Here is a 14,278-nt window from a genome sequence, read left to right as displayed (position 1 = left end):
ATCAGCTCTGCCACAAACGGCCAAGATCACCCACATGGTGGGCCAGGAAGACTCTCTCTTTCACACATACACACACACACTCTCTTTGTGGTGGATACCCACTTCTTTTATGCCCCATTTGGCATTTTGTCTCGTCAAGGTTAGTGGGGCCTTCTTAACCAAAGTGCAGCTTTCCTCTTTTACCAAATTTCATAGATCTTCTTGCTGCCTACTGATAGTGACGGACGCACCTTCCTGGTGCAAAATAGGTCCTCAATTCCACACATTAAGGTTGAGTTTGGATGTTGAAGTGAGTTGAGTTGAGTTGAGATGATAAAATATTATTAGAATATTATTTTTTAATATTATTATTATTTTAAAATTTTAAAAAGTTAAATTATTTATTATATTTTATGTTAAAATTTAAAAAAATTATAATGATGAGTTAAGATGAGTTGAGAATAGTTTATGTTCCAAACGCACCCTAAGAGAGGAGAAAGGAGACAAAACAAAAAAAAGCATTTGGTAGGTACCCCATCTCTAGCTTGGCAATTGCCAATGTGTGACTGTGACACTGTCTATCCCCCACCATTATTCCCCCCAACATCAGCCTGCGCCTAGCCATTCCTTCCCATAGCCTATAATGTTTGTTTTCTCAAATGCATGCTATCTTGAAGAGCACTAGACCTCTTCCTATATTTCAGAAGAGATGTTTCCTCACCCTCCAAAAACTACTTTAAAATAACAAAAAATTTGTCGGTGGGACTTTCTTGAATGTACAAATATCGTGTATTTATTTTTATTTTTTTTATGTAAATTTTGTATTTATTCAATTTTTATAAAGTAATTATGTAACCCTTGCACACTTACGACTTTAACTATTATTTTTTTATATTCTCATTTTCACTTGAAATAAACCCGCGTATCTATAAAGTATGAGAGAGTACTCCAACACCACAAGCAGAAAATGGAGGTTATTTCTATTCAATCCATTTTTATTTAGAGAAAATAGAGAGTCGAGAGCAATGAAAACGATCTTATGACACCAAATCGGAATCTGGCTACATCGGAGACTGTTTATTTGCCAATCCCAAAAGGTCCTTTTTTTTTTAATCTTCATGATGTCTTTGATTCTTAATCAATGGGGTAGAATCTTATTAGCCTAATGACAAATTTGGAGATGCTGAGACCAGTGGTAAAATGGTTCAAATTTCAGTAACCCTTGAGGGTTTTTTTTTTTTTTTTTTGTGTCCTGGTTTCGAATGAGAACCCTTTTGATCCGTCGGTAGTTGCATAATGGACAACTTTTTTCACAGAGTGAGTGGGTGGGCTGGCTGGCTCATTGGCTTTTGAGTTGGCGCAATAGTCAATTTGAGAAAGTTAAAAACAGGGAGACAATGTCAGGACTAGTCTGAAGATGTCACAGTCCCACCCACCCACCCACCCACCCACCCCTATCCCACAATTCCACTTTTGCTTTTTTGATTGGGGAGACGTGCAGGATTTCCCAGGGTATACAGATGGCACTCAGGGGCCTCGTCGCACTCCCCAAATGTCAAACAGTAATGTTACGTAGCGCGTCGCAATTATTTTAAAAAAAAAATTGTATAGTATATTATTAAAAATTTAATTTTTTTATATAAATCTTATATTTATTTATTTTTTAAAAAGTTTTTAAATAATATTTATATAATCTATAACTATAAATATTATTTATTAAAGTCAAAATATGGAATAAATTATATTTCTAAAAGGAAAATTTCTACTCTTTATCTTCATATTATATATATTTTTTTTCTTTGTGTATTGATGTATTGATGACAAGTAGAAGAATTTAATTAATTTAAGAGAAATAAAATAAAAAAATAAAAAAAAGTTAGATTTATTATGTGTAGAATGATGAATAGTAAATTTTTTTATAAAAAATAGAAAAATAATATTTGTAATTATAGAAGATAAGTGATTCATTTAAATAAATATTAAATTCATATTAAAAAATTAATTTTTTTAATAATATACTCTATTTTTTTTTAAAAAATTATATCTCACTTGCACAATTAAAAATTGTAGCTAGAATTACTATTCTCCTTTTCTAGTCGAGAAATGCTTTGGATCTCAAATTATGTTTCGAAAGGAATTTTTTTATTTTTACCGAATGATTAAGAAAATATTTTTTAATGATGTTGTAAATTTTTTATTTTTTTAAAAAATATTTATGATGATTAAAAAAATACATGAAAAAAAATTATACTATTCGAAACATTTTTTTAATTTCAAATTCGAGATCCGTAGCAATACTCTGGTCATTGCACCGTTGGTGATTCCGATGCAATAATGGTTGAGAGTTCATGCTCTCCGGTAATCCTTCTACAGATCAATTTCCCTCCCGATAGACATCTAATTTCCCATATAGTCAATGGCAACCTCATAATGGCCAAATCTACCGTAGTACCATCTCCCTTCCATCAACTTCATGAACGATTATCTGTGCCTAGCAGTCAAAAGCTCTTTGCAACAAGCAAAACTCAAGATCTCCAAATGAAATGGATTGTCCAGCATTGACTTGGTTCCATTTCTTCTTTAACAACTATCATCACTGTCTCTTGCGGTCTCTTCTTTCTTTACTAAATGAGAGGAAAAAAATTAATGTTATTTTTGATTAAGTAATGTTAGATGCAGTTGTGAGTAATGCAAATGATGCACATTCTTTTTGAAAAATAATAGAGTTTATTGGTGATGAACTCGTTGATGGTGGCAGAATCTAACCTTTCAAGCCTCTATCTTAGTTGCAAATCATCAAAAGAGCATATGTGTACACGACTCTGAGCAATCTTATTTTGTTGTCTTTGAAATCACTCAGATCACAAGAGAAGAAGACATTTCTAGGTGTGTTCTTCGCAATTGCCCAAACGCGAGTTTCATTTGAACTCATCCCAGCAACTATTAAACGCGTTGTTTCATTTGTGTGCCACGCCAAACGCGGCTATACGACGACTCCTCTAAATGACTGTAAGTAGAGTTTTTGAATTTGAAAAGAGTAATATTTCTTGGTATCCTAAATGACATCATACGTAATCACTAAAAGATAATAAGCACTGCCTTTAATTGAATTTTGTACAAAACATTCATATGTCAAAACTGGTTTATATACACAAACAGAGTAACTATGTATGGAAAGTATATAGCGAAAATATTAATACGATGTAAAACCGATCCTTGATTCTAGCTTGTACCAATCTTGGCATATCAGTTGTCATCAGTTTAAATCTTTCGTTACATGTGAGTTGACATATGATGACATTTCATTCTTCCTTGATACACCCCCCCACAAGAACGGGCTACCATCGGTGAGACCGATCTTGTTCCATAGATAATTTGTGTGTTGCCTTGAAAGACGTTTTGTGAGTAAATCTGCAAGCAGGTCGTCTGGAGAGCATTTTTTTGAACCAAGTCCCGAACAAAGTGCAAATCAATTTGTATGTGTTTCATTCTTGAATGTTGGACGAGATTAAAACTAAGATGTGTTGTACCAAGATTGTCACACAAAAGCATTGGTGGCTTTGTAAGAGAGAACTTCATTTCAGTAAAGAGTGATAGTATCCACATAAATTTTAATGCAACTGTCGGTATTCAGTTTCGGTGGATGATCTTGCAATGGCACATTACTTTTTTGAATTCCATGAGATGAGATTTGAACCGAACATAATTAGATATGCTGATGTTGAGCTTCGGTTGTCCAGGTTTCCTGCCCAATCCACATCTGAATAGCATAGAAGAAATGGGCTAATATTTTTCTTGATTGAGATGCCATGAGAAATTGTTATTGAGATAACACAACAACAGTTTTGTAGCAGTCCAGTGATTTGTAGTTGGACAGTGCATGAACTGTGATAGCTTGTTTACTGCGAAATTGATGTCAAGCTGAATGAGTGAGAGATATTGCAATGCACCAATTACCCGGCGATATTATGTGGAGTCGACAACTGCTGATCCATCATCTAACTTCAAAGGGACCGAAGTTGACAGTGGAGTGGTGACATCCTTGGCTCCATCCATGCATGTTCTGGCCATGAGGTCTCTAATGTATTTATGTTGAGTGAGAAACAACCCATTGTTTGTAGGAATCACCTCAATTCCAAGGAAGAAATGTAAGGGTCCCAAGTTTTTTAGAGAGAATTTTGCCCCAAGTTTTTGTATGATGCTTGCAACGAAACGAGAGTCATTGGCAGTGATAATTAAGTCATCAACATACACCAGAAAATGCAATAGTTGACTCAACAACATACACAAATAATGAAGAATCCGACTTGGTATGAACAAAACCAAATTCCAATAGTGCTTGTTTAAAGGCAAAGTACCAAGCACGTGGTGCTTGTTTAAGACCATATATTACTTTTCTAAGGCAGCAAACATAATCAGGTTTTGATTGATCTCAAAAATCTAGAGGTTGTGTCATGTATACCTCTTCCGTAAGATGACCATAAAGAAAAGCATTATTAACGACTAATTGTCTTAGTGGCCAGCCTTGCATCACAACAACAGATAAGATTGTTCGAATTGTCAGTTGTTTGACTACAGGGCTAAAAGCCTGAGTGTAGTCTAATCCAGGTATTTGATTAAAGCCCTTTGCCACTAATCTGGCTTTAAATCTGTTAATTGATCCATCAACTAGTCGTTTTATCCAAAACACCCACTTACACCCAATAATATTTCATCCATTTGGAGATGGTACCAGACGCCAAGTATCATGGTGCATAAGTGTTGTGAGCTCATATGATATTGCATCACGCCACTTGGGGTCAGTTAGGGCTTGAGTCACAGGAGTGGGTTCCAAAGATGGGGCCATAGGGTGTTTGATGACCATGAACAATTTTTTAGGCTCGTAAATGTTGTTCATAGATCTAGTGACCATATTGTGTGTGAGAGGTTTAGTATTGTCGGGTACCTCAGATGCATGACTCACATTCATATTTTGAGAACAATTTCTGGTGGGTCTAAAGGAAATGGAGAAGGTTGTCTTACCTGTGAAGGAGCCGTTGTGGGAGGCGAATCCACCAAAGACAACAAAGGAGCAGTTGTACCCATTGCTGAGACATTTGGAGCCGGCGGTGGTTCATGATGTAACGTTGGTAGAGAGAAGGCCAAGGTTTGTGTTTTGCCCAGAGCATTGTTGTCGATTTGGGGATTTTTTGAAGAATGAGATTTAGGTTGAGCCATGGGAAATGTTCTCTCATCGAAAATCACGTGTTGAGAGTGATAGATCTTTCGGCTAGTGGGCTCAAGACACAGATAGGCATTTTGGGTCAGAGAGTAACCCACGAAAACACAAGACACGGCTTTGGGCTGGAGCTTATATGCATTGTAGGGCCTGGTCAAGGGGTAGCAAAGACACCCGAACTGTTTTAGTTTCATTTAGTTGGGGGTCTAATTGAATAGCATCTCAAAAGATGTTTTATTGTTCAAGGTTGAAGTTGGCATTCGGTTTATCAAGTATGCTGTGGCTTGAAACGCATATGGCCAATAGGAAAGAGGCATATGTGCATCAGTGAGAAGAGTAAGGCCTATTTCAACAAGATGACGATGTTATCTTTCAGACATGTCATTTTGTTGTGGGGTGTGGGAAGCAGTAGTGTAGTGACCAATGCTATGGACAGATAAGTAATTTTTTAGAGTAATGTATTCGCCTCCATTGTCAGAATATAGACTCTTGATTTTAGTGTTGAATCTATTTTCCACAAGATTTTGAAATTGAGGAAATATAGTTTGAATACTTAATTTATGAGACATAGAATAAAGCCATATATATTTGGTATATTTGGTATTTGCCCATGGGCTTTATTTTGAGAACATGAGACACCATGAGATGAACTTTCTTTTTTATTAATAGGCAAAAAAAAAGGTGCGGATAAGATGTTGAACAATTTTTAGAGAAGGATGACCAAGACATTTGTGCCATCCATCTGCTGTAGTACATTCATGAACATAAGCAATTACGGGTTTTGATATCGTAGCCATTGTTTCGGCAAAGGGTACATGTCATCCTCACATTCACCTTTGAGTAATGTTGCCTCCATGATCCGATCCTCACATTCACCTTTGAGTAACGCTGTCCATTCGTTCCAGATGGGGGTTGCTTGCGCTTAGTGTAGTTTGTTGTTGCAACCAACGGTTGCGCAGCTTGTTGTTCTAGGCATCAGAGATAGCTTTCGTGGCCGATTAATAGATCATGAAGCTCCTCAAACCTTAGAGGGTTTTCTTGAGCTCGTATGAGTGCAGCAATTTCTCTATGCTATGGACCCAAACCGTTTAGAATATAAAGGGTCAGATCGTCATCAGAGACATGATGATCAATCCTGGCAAGTTCATTAGCTATAAGTTTGATCGCTTGGGGAAATTTCGTGATAGTCCGATTGCCATGATTGTTGAGAGTGAGATCCTCCTTCAACTGCATCGCACAAGTGCGAGATTTTCCTGCATAAAGACGAGTTAGTTTGTTCCAAGCTTCATGAGATGTTTTACATGAAGCAAACAACGGTGTGATTGTGGTGGATGTGGAGGCTAGCAGGGCATGGATGATCAATTTATCTTGGCGAATCTAGTGGGAATTCGCTTGGAAGTGGAGGAATTTTCGGCATCAATGGCTGGACATTGAAGGTCGCCGGTGACAAAATCCATGAGATCATAGCCAATAAGCAATGCTTCAAACTGTGCTCTCCATTGTGGAAAGGTAGATGGCGTAAGCTTCTCGTTGATAGTAGTTGCAACATTAATGGTTATGATCGGGTTATCAGAGGATGCGGAAGAAGACATTTTCGAGGAGGAAGAAAGGTACTCGTTAGAGATTGGCTCTCTTGATACCATAAAAGATAATAAGCACTACCTTTAATTGAATTTTGTACAAAACATTCATAAGTCAAAACTGGTTTATATACACAAATAAAGTAACTATGTATGGAAAGTATATAGCGAAAATATTAATACAATGTAAAACCGATCCTTGATTCTAGCTTGTAGCAATCTTGGCATATCAGTTGTCATCAGTTTAAATCTTCCGTTATATGTGAGTTGGCATATGATGACATTTCATTCTTCCTTGATAATCACACCTGATGATGTGGCATATATTCAGTAATTGTCATTTAAGTACTGGTTGATAAAAAAATCAATTGTGATTGTAACATCACCAAGTATGATTCAAATAACAAAATTTAAAACGAATAGTATCAATAGTCTTAGAAAAACTCAAAGGTGAACTAATGATGTCAACTAGAGACTCTTAACAAGTGTAAAGATCAACAAAAAAAATAACAAATTAACCTTAACAGACAAAAATATCATACATTAAAACAGGCAAACGAACATGCTCGTTATGACACCTCATTGGTCACCAAAGTAGTGAAAGTACTCCCCCAAGCAAAGATAGGCTCCCTAAAACGGAATTTCAAAGTCTCTCAAAAGCTACAAAAAGACCTCGACCTGCTTTTGGACTGGTTAGTGGAAATCTTGTTGACGATTACTGTATCTGCTTCGACCTCATCTCAAAAGCTGAAGAAACCACACCCTTTCTATCTCTCTCTCTAAGTAACTATTCATTCTGGTTACTGGTATGCAATGAACCACTCTTACCCATTCTCCGTTGCCTTTTCTGCTGTCTTTTTATTTTTCATTTTTCATTGTGCATTCCGTTTGGTTCCCAACAACCACACGTTTGATTTCCCTTTCTTTTTCTTTTTCTTTTTCTTTTTTGTTTATCTGTTTTCCCAGCAGTTAAACGGATAATGATTTTGCATCAATTGTTCCTAGTAATCCATGTTGTACGTTTGGACTGTTGTTTGTTATTTTCAGTTCTGGGCTACGTGAAATTGGAATGTTCTGTCTGACTTTGGCACATCTACAATCAATGTTATTCAGTTTCATTAAATTTGTTTCTGGCACATTTACAGTTTTATGATTGTTAATGCCATCACTTTTCTTTTGTTCCTGCAACGTTTATTCCATGTTATATATGTTTGTTTATATGCGGCTTATGTCTGTATGTATTTGTTTTTACATTTGTCTATAGATTTATGTTTCTTACTCGTATTATTACATATTAGAGTAGAATTGGGCTTCAGGGTCGAATTGCAAGAGTGTTTTTTCTTTTGTTAAGTTTCAGAAGGGTGATTTATGTTTTCTTTTACGGAATTTTTGTAGGCATTTACATCATTGCATATTTTTTTTGCTTTGATTAAGTTCTATGATCAATGATGGAGCCTTGGAGTTACAATTTAGAAGGGAAAGGCCTTATGTTTTCCGATGAAATAGATTTACAAGTCGATGTTCGTGCTACAAGTAAAAAACCATCGGAATGGGGTGATAAATCTACTTTTAATTTTGAACGCAATGGACTTGTTTCTAATGGTGAAGCGGTTGCGAGAATGGAATTGGAATTCCATGACTTTGTGAGAAAACCTTTTCATGGTAACCAAGGAATGGAGATATTAAGTGGTGAGGTTTGCTGTAGTACTAGTAAAAGAGCAGTTTCTCCTCAGTGTATGTTTGCTTCAAATTCATGTTTTGAGGAAGTGGCTTCTGAAGCAAAGCTTTCGAGTTCTGTCTTGGAAGCTAACAGCCTAAATTCATCACTGATTGACTTAAAGCTAGGAAGATTGGCTGATTGGAAAGATGTAGAGAATAGCAAGATTTTGAAATACAGACCGGTTTTGCCTTCTGCACCACCATCCTTGCTTACAAAGCGAGCACGCAAAACAAGTTCATACTCTCAGACTGCCTTCTGTCAAGTCTATGGTTGTAACAAGGATTTGAGCTCCTCAAAGGATTACCACAAAAGGCATAAAGTTTGTGATGTTCACTCCAAGACTACAAAAGTTATTGTTAATGGCATTGAACAAAGGTTTTGCCAACAGTGTAGCAGGTTGGTCATCTTTTTCCCTTTAGCTTTTGGATTGTTCAAAAGTTGTAATGGTTAGCTTAGCACATATCTATATAAGGCCAGATTCTTATTCTCACGCTGTGTTTGGGATGCATTAGTAGTAATGACCCTAGCCTGTTTGACTCGTAGCATATGTAGGGGAGAGAATTTTGTTGGCTTTGTGATCCAATTGAAACTACACATTCACTTAGGTACTATCATGCGAAAATGATCTAGAAATCAAGAAAGGTATGCAACCTATGTACACAGAGGAGACATATAAAGCATTAAAGGAGGCAATCAAACAAATTCAAGCTGAACAGCACCTCTTTAAAACTTTCTAAAATAGAAAAATGAAAACAATCCCTTCTCTTCTTTTTTTTTTAGACTCACAGGCTTGGTTACATGTTTGTTTAAGAGGAGGGACGTTGAAACCCCTGAAACTTTGTTTATCTTTCACTTCTGGATGTCATCCACATAAATGTTTTACTATTGATATAAAAAATAAAAAATAAAAAACTCCAGTAAAAATCAACTACTGAACCAACCCAAATGGAGCAGAAGGCAATGGCTACATACGAGAATCTGTTGTTTGGTGGAAACACTTCTAAGGATCACAATGTGAACGACGAGGAATGAACTCATGCTTAATGGAAAACGAGAATAGCAATGTAAAAATTTATGAGTCTAGGCTAAAACTAACCTATTTTTAGATCATAACTTCAATCTGTCTAAGCGATCAGCTGATGACATGAAGCAAAAGTGCATAATGCAATTTTGATATCATGCAACAATGTTGCATATGATTGCAGAGGTTTTTGGTAGTGTGCCTTCTGGTAGTTTTTACCTTTCCTACCAAATATGTTCAAGTTTCATAGGTATTTATTTAATTACTTCAATTTGTCAACCTACATTGAATAAGCGTAGAATCTAGTACAACAATAAAAAGAATCACCTTTCTGTTTGATTGATTTACCTTTTAAGCTCATTACGCACCTCTGCTTATTAAAAGTACTTACTTGAACTTGGTTTCTGTCATTTAATAAGGTTTCATTTGCTGGCTGAATTTGACGATGGCAAGCGAAGTTGTCGTAAACGCCTAGCAGGCCACAATGAACGTCGAAGGAAACCTCAATTAGATACCCTTTCTGGTAAACATAAGCTGCTTCAATCATATCAAGGTATGAAACTTTCAATCTCCCTAAGAACTTAATGCACAATAAAAATGCAGACAGAACCCCCCCCCCAAAAAAAAAAAAAAAACAAAACAAAACAAAAGCACCACAAGGACAGATATTAGGCTCTTGCAGGACTTCCTTGGTCCATCCCTAGCTGTCATTATATTTGCAAGGATAGGTCACTGTACAAGACAATGTCAGTCAAGTTAGATAAGTTTGTTTAAGATTACAAGTTGACCAATCATCTAATTTCCTTTTTTAGTCAGAACTGTCATTAGAGATAATGTCTTTTATACTATTATTTTATCCCACTATATCCTTTTCATTTTTCACACAATATTGAGCCTCTTGACCAGTATGATTTTATAGATTTTGAAAGAAAAAGGAAAAACCAGTAAGTTTCCATCTATGAAAGTTTAGGAGAAGTGGCCACGTCAGCCATGCATTGAGTTCCTTTTAATGCTGTCTATCCAATGGTTTTTTTAACATTATAACCACTACGATTCACTTATTAACAACTAATTGGTACATATTGATGACAGATTATATATTTCCTGAAATAATTTAAATAATATGCAGTATGTCCAGATAAATATAGACTACAGACCAATTATGCGGAGTTATGGTCTATGTGATTTATATAATGTGTTGTCACAATTTGTCCAAAAAAATGAAATGAGCTTGTTGTAAATACTTGTATAAGCAGTAATTTGAATAGTTTAAATACAAGGTGTTATGGTTAAATAAATTAACCTCTTTCAGTATGGGTAGTCTAGTAGTTAGACTTTTGATTTTTAAGAGCTTGTGGCATGATTAGTAAGAATCATAATCTAAACTAAGCAAAGGCCCTGGAAACTCTCAAATTAGACTGAGGGTGAAGAGTGTAGAAACAACATCAGGTCAAGTCACTTAATTGAAGTAGACATATGGCATTTAGCTTGCACATAAAGTTTCTAAGTTCAACCAAGAAAATTTGCATTCTATTTAATCCTAATACCTAGGAACCTGCATATGAAGAGAATGACAGGAAACGATTGAAAAGGGTGAAAGTGTATATACATATATATAGCTGAATCTGCCTCGTGCTTCTCAACAATGATGCATAAGCTATCAGAAATCATTCTACTGGCTGCTGGAAAAATGTTTCCTGCTCAAAGTTGTGTCCACGGCTTGTAATAAAATAAGGATTTTGCAGGCACTGGATATCTAGGGACTTCCTTGCCAAAGAGAACACCCTTTGTTTTCCCAGACATTTTTCAAGCAGGCGTTGTCTATCCAGGAAAATCTGTACAAGCTAACGGGTTTAGACATATCAAATTAGAAGGGGAGTCATTTAACAGTCCTCAATCAGCAATGCCTATCACCAGTCGGCAGTTGCTTTCGAACTCTATTCTCCATCTACATAGCATTGGGAAACAACATTGTTTGGGACTGCCTTCATCAGGAACTGAAGACTGTAATGTTACTGTTTCCACTGTACAGGAATTGTCAGGGCCCTCAATCTCCAGTCGTGCTCTCTCTCTTCTGTCAGCTCAATCACAAGACTTGTCAAGTCATTTGACTGGAATTCCAATGGCTAGCCCCCAGATTATGCAAGGTGATTCTGCCCACCATGGTAATGTTCAAGTTTCTGAGAAACCTCTAAGGGTAAGCTCTATGGAACAGTATGGACCAAATGGACTCTATTCATATGGAATGAACTCCATAGAAGTTGACAAGCTGGGATCAATAATGTTTTCTGATCCTAGTCATGCTGCTGGTTTTCAAGTTCATAATGATGGGATTTTTCAAGAGTCAAAAATGCTGAATGCCAAGTATTGTCTTCCTGATCATGGATCCACGGTTGATTGGCTCCAATTGTCATCACATCTTCAAAGAGTGGAGCAACAAAAGAACTCCCCTCAAGTAAAGCAGGAAAATGATGGCTCGTGCTATTTTCCAACCTTTAGAGCAGTGTGCAATCCGCAAGGTATGCCAAACATATTCACTTTAAAGCTCTAATGATCTGTGTGTCATTTTTCCTGTCGCACTTAGAAGGCGAGGGTGCTTTCACAGGTAAAGTTCTTATGTGGGTTACTAATACAAGGGTTATAGGCGAGGGTGTGAGGATCTATGATAGTGCATTTTGGAGTTGAAGCAAAATGAAGACAAAAATCAGACTATCAATCAAATCGTATAGTATCATTAACCATGTAAGAGCACAGAGCTACTTATGTTGGTCCTTTGCTTCGAGAGTTATCTAAAAGTTTGATATCAATTGAAAGAGACTTGATATTTCAAATTCCGTAACTGTCAAGATGCAACCCAGTGGTCAAAGGACGAGTTTGGGATGAGTTGTAGACTCAGACATCTCTCACGGGTGGGGCTGTGTATCTATCTAAGGGCCCTACCTTAGTGAGGTTCCACGTTATCAAAAGAAATTTCCTTAAAATGAGGAAGCATGAATGACACAGAAAAATAGAGAAAAACCTTTGCAGTTTCAGGCTTGTTGTTACCCCCTAGTTATTGTGAACAATAAATAGAAACAGTTTTGTTGGTGCAGGTTAAGGGGAGGCGGTTGAAGACATTCTGCATGGATCAGAATACTCTACTAAGTACTAACTTCCATTGAGCTGTTTGAAAGGTTGATAGAAACTATAGACACCGTAAGTAGTAACATTCCTTTTCCCAAAAAGGCAAATAAGAAAAAGATTTGTGGCTCTTGCTACTGTAAAGTGATGCTAGTTTGAATCTGTAAGTTCCTTTAAGTACCCTTTATTCCCTTTATTTCTACAAATATTATGTCAATTTAAGTATTTTAGATATTATTGATGAAACCGTGAGATAACCTCTCTCTCTCTCTCTCTCTTTCTCTCCTTGTGTTCTGGGAACAGTTTCATGCCTTTGATCGAAAATGTCTATATCTTTCGAGGGAGAAAAACTTTATATCTTTAGAACATAATTCAATAAATAAAAGTAAAATAATGCTATCTGGTCATTCAAAGCAAGGAATTATATTATCTCCCCCCCGGCAACCTCACATTCGTTTGTAAAGGCTTTGAGGTTAAACTAGTTGTAATTTATTTTTCTTAAAATAATCGTTTTTTTCTTTTTTGGATACACTTTACATTAAACATAAGTAATAAACAATTAGGCTACAATTATAAAGCAAATTGACTAATTTTTTGGAAGTATAACACATGCATGATAACATGACTAATGCTAGTGGTACATTCGAGATTGACAAACTTAATTAAATCTAATAAAACTGGTCCATTGATTGGCAAAGACCACGGTTCCAACTTCCTTCTTCCACTTATTGCCTATTTTGTTGGGTCATGGAGGCTGGTTGTTTTGAGCTGAGAAGACATCTAGTCAAGAGTTCACTCGACTCTCACTCGACATGGCGCTTGAGCAAAACTCAGGCAATGAGTTCGCTCAAGCTCGAGCGAAGCTCAAACATATTGTCCACTCCCGGTGCGCGACAGTGGATTCGAGCGAAACTCAATTCTAGTGTTCGTTCAATTGGCCACTCGAGCCAATATTAGATAGGCTGTTCGTTCAAGCAAAGAACCCTGTTTTGCCGCATTATGGTTTCTTGGCGCAATTTGTTATATATATGTTATGTTTTGGAATTGAAATGTATTAGATTGAACTAAGAGGAACATAAACGGTGCAGATGAATATTGCGAGAGAGAAAAAGTCCTATAAAGAGAGTTGAGATTTGTATTAATAGAGTGAAACTCTTGTAACTCACTGTGTGATTGTAATCTCTTCTAAAATAAAATCACCTGCAGCTCTGTGAACATAGATATATTGTTGAACCATGTTAAATATTATGTATTGTGTGTTTGCACGCTTGATTCCCATGTTTCCGCAATTATTTCATTGTATGTCTCACTAATGTTGTGTGTGGGTGTGGAGTTTCTTACAACATATTTTGCATGCAAATTGCAATGAATTGTGAAGCTAATAGCTTTTTATAAGGAAGTAGTGTTAAATACAATTTTAGAGTGTGCAAGTTCAGTGCACTTATATTGAAAAAAGTGGTATTCATCATGAAAAAGTTGATTTTTTTTTTATGTGGATCTTAGATTTTTCCTATTTTTCAAATTAAATATGCGAGACTTGAATATCCTAAAACTGTATAAATATTTTTCATTATAGAGTATGAAAAAACATTTCCTTTCTAGAACTAGAATTACAAGATGGAGCCTCTCGAAGCCCACCT

At 36.2% G+C, this 14,278-nt stretch overlaps 1 protein-coding gene across 1 annotated transcript; it reads left to right on the top strand.

Moving 5' to 3' along the window:
- The first annotated feature begins 8,225 nt into the window (after window positions 1–8,225).
- On the top strand, window positions 8,226–12,880 carry LOC108989354 (squamosa promoter-binding-like protein 6). The gene is made up of 4 exons (XM_018962922.2): window positions 8,226–8,893; window positions 9,938–10,071; window positions 11,264–12,037; window positions 12,611–12,880. The coding sequence occupies exons 1-4, from the start codon at window positions 8,226–8,228 to the stop codon at window positions 12,613–12,615; spliced, it is 1,581 nt and encodes a 526-aa protein (XP_018818467.2). The 3' UTR covers window positions 12,616–12,880.
- The last annotated feature ends 1,398 nt before the right edge of the window (window positions 12,881–14,278 follow it).

Source organism: Juglans regia, chromosome 16 (assembly GCF_001411555.2).
Source record: "Juglans regia cultivar Chandler chromosome 16, Walnut 2.0, whole genome shotgun sequence".
NCBI classification, from domain to species: domain Eukaryota; kingdom Viridiplantae; phylum Streptophyta; class Magnoliopsida; order Fagales; family Juglandaceae; genus Juglans; species Juglans regia.
This window is presented reverse-complemented; position numbering and strand designations above follow the sequence as displayed.

What these genes read in the sequence shown, in the direction of transcription:
- LOC108989354 (XM_018962922.2), top strand. Translation starts at nt 8,226, where the DNA reads ATGGAGCCTTGGAGTTACAATTTAGAAGGGAAAGGCCTTATGTTTTCC. An exon ending in TTTTGCCAACAGTGTAGCAG is followed by an intron (nt 8,894 to 9,937) that starts GTTGGTCATCTT and finishes TCATTTAATAAG; the next exon opens with GTTTCATTTGCTGGCTGAAT. An exon ending in GCTGCTTCAATCATATCAAG is followed by an intron (nt 10,072 to 11,263) that starts GTATGAAACTTT and finishes AGGATTTTGCAG; the next exon opens with GCACTGGATATCTAGGGACT.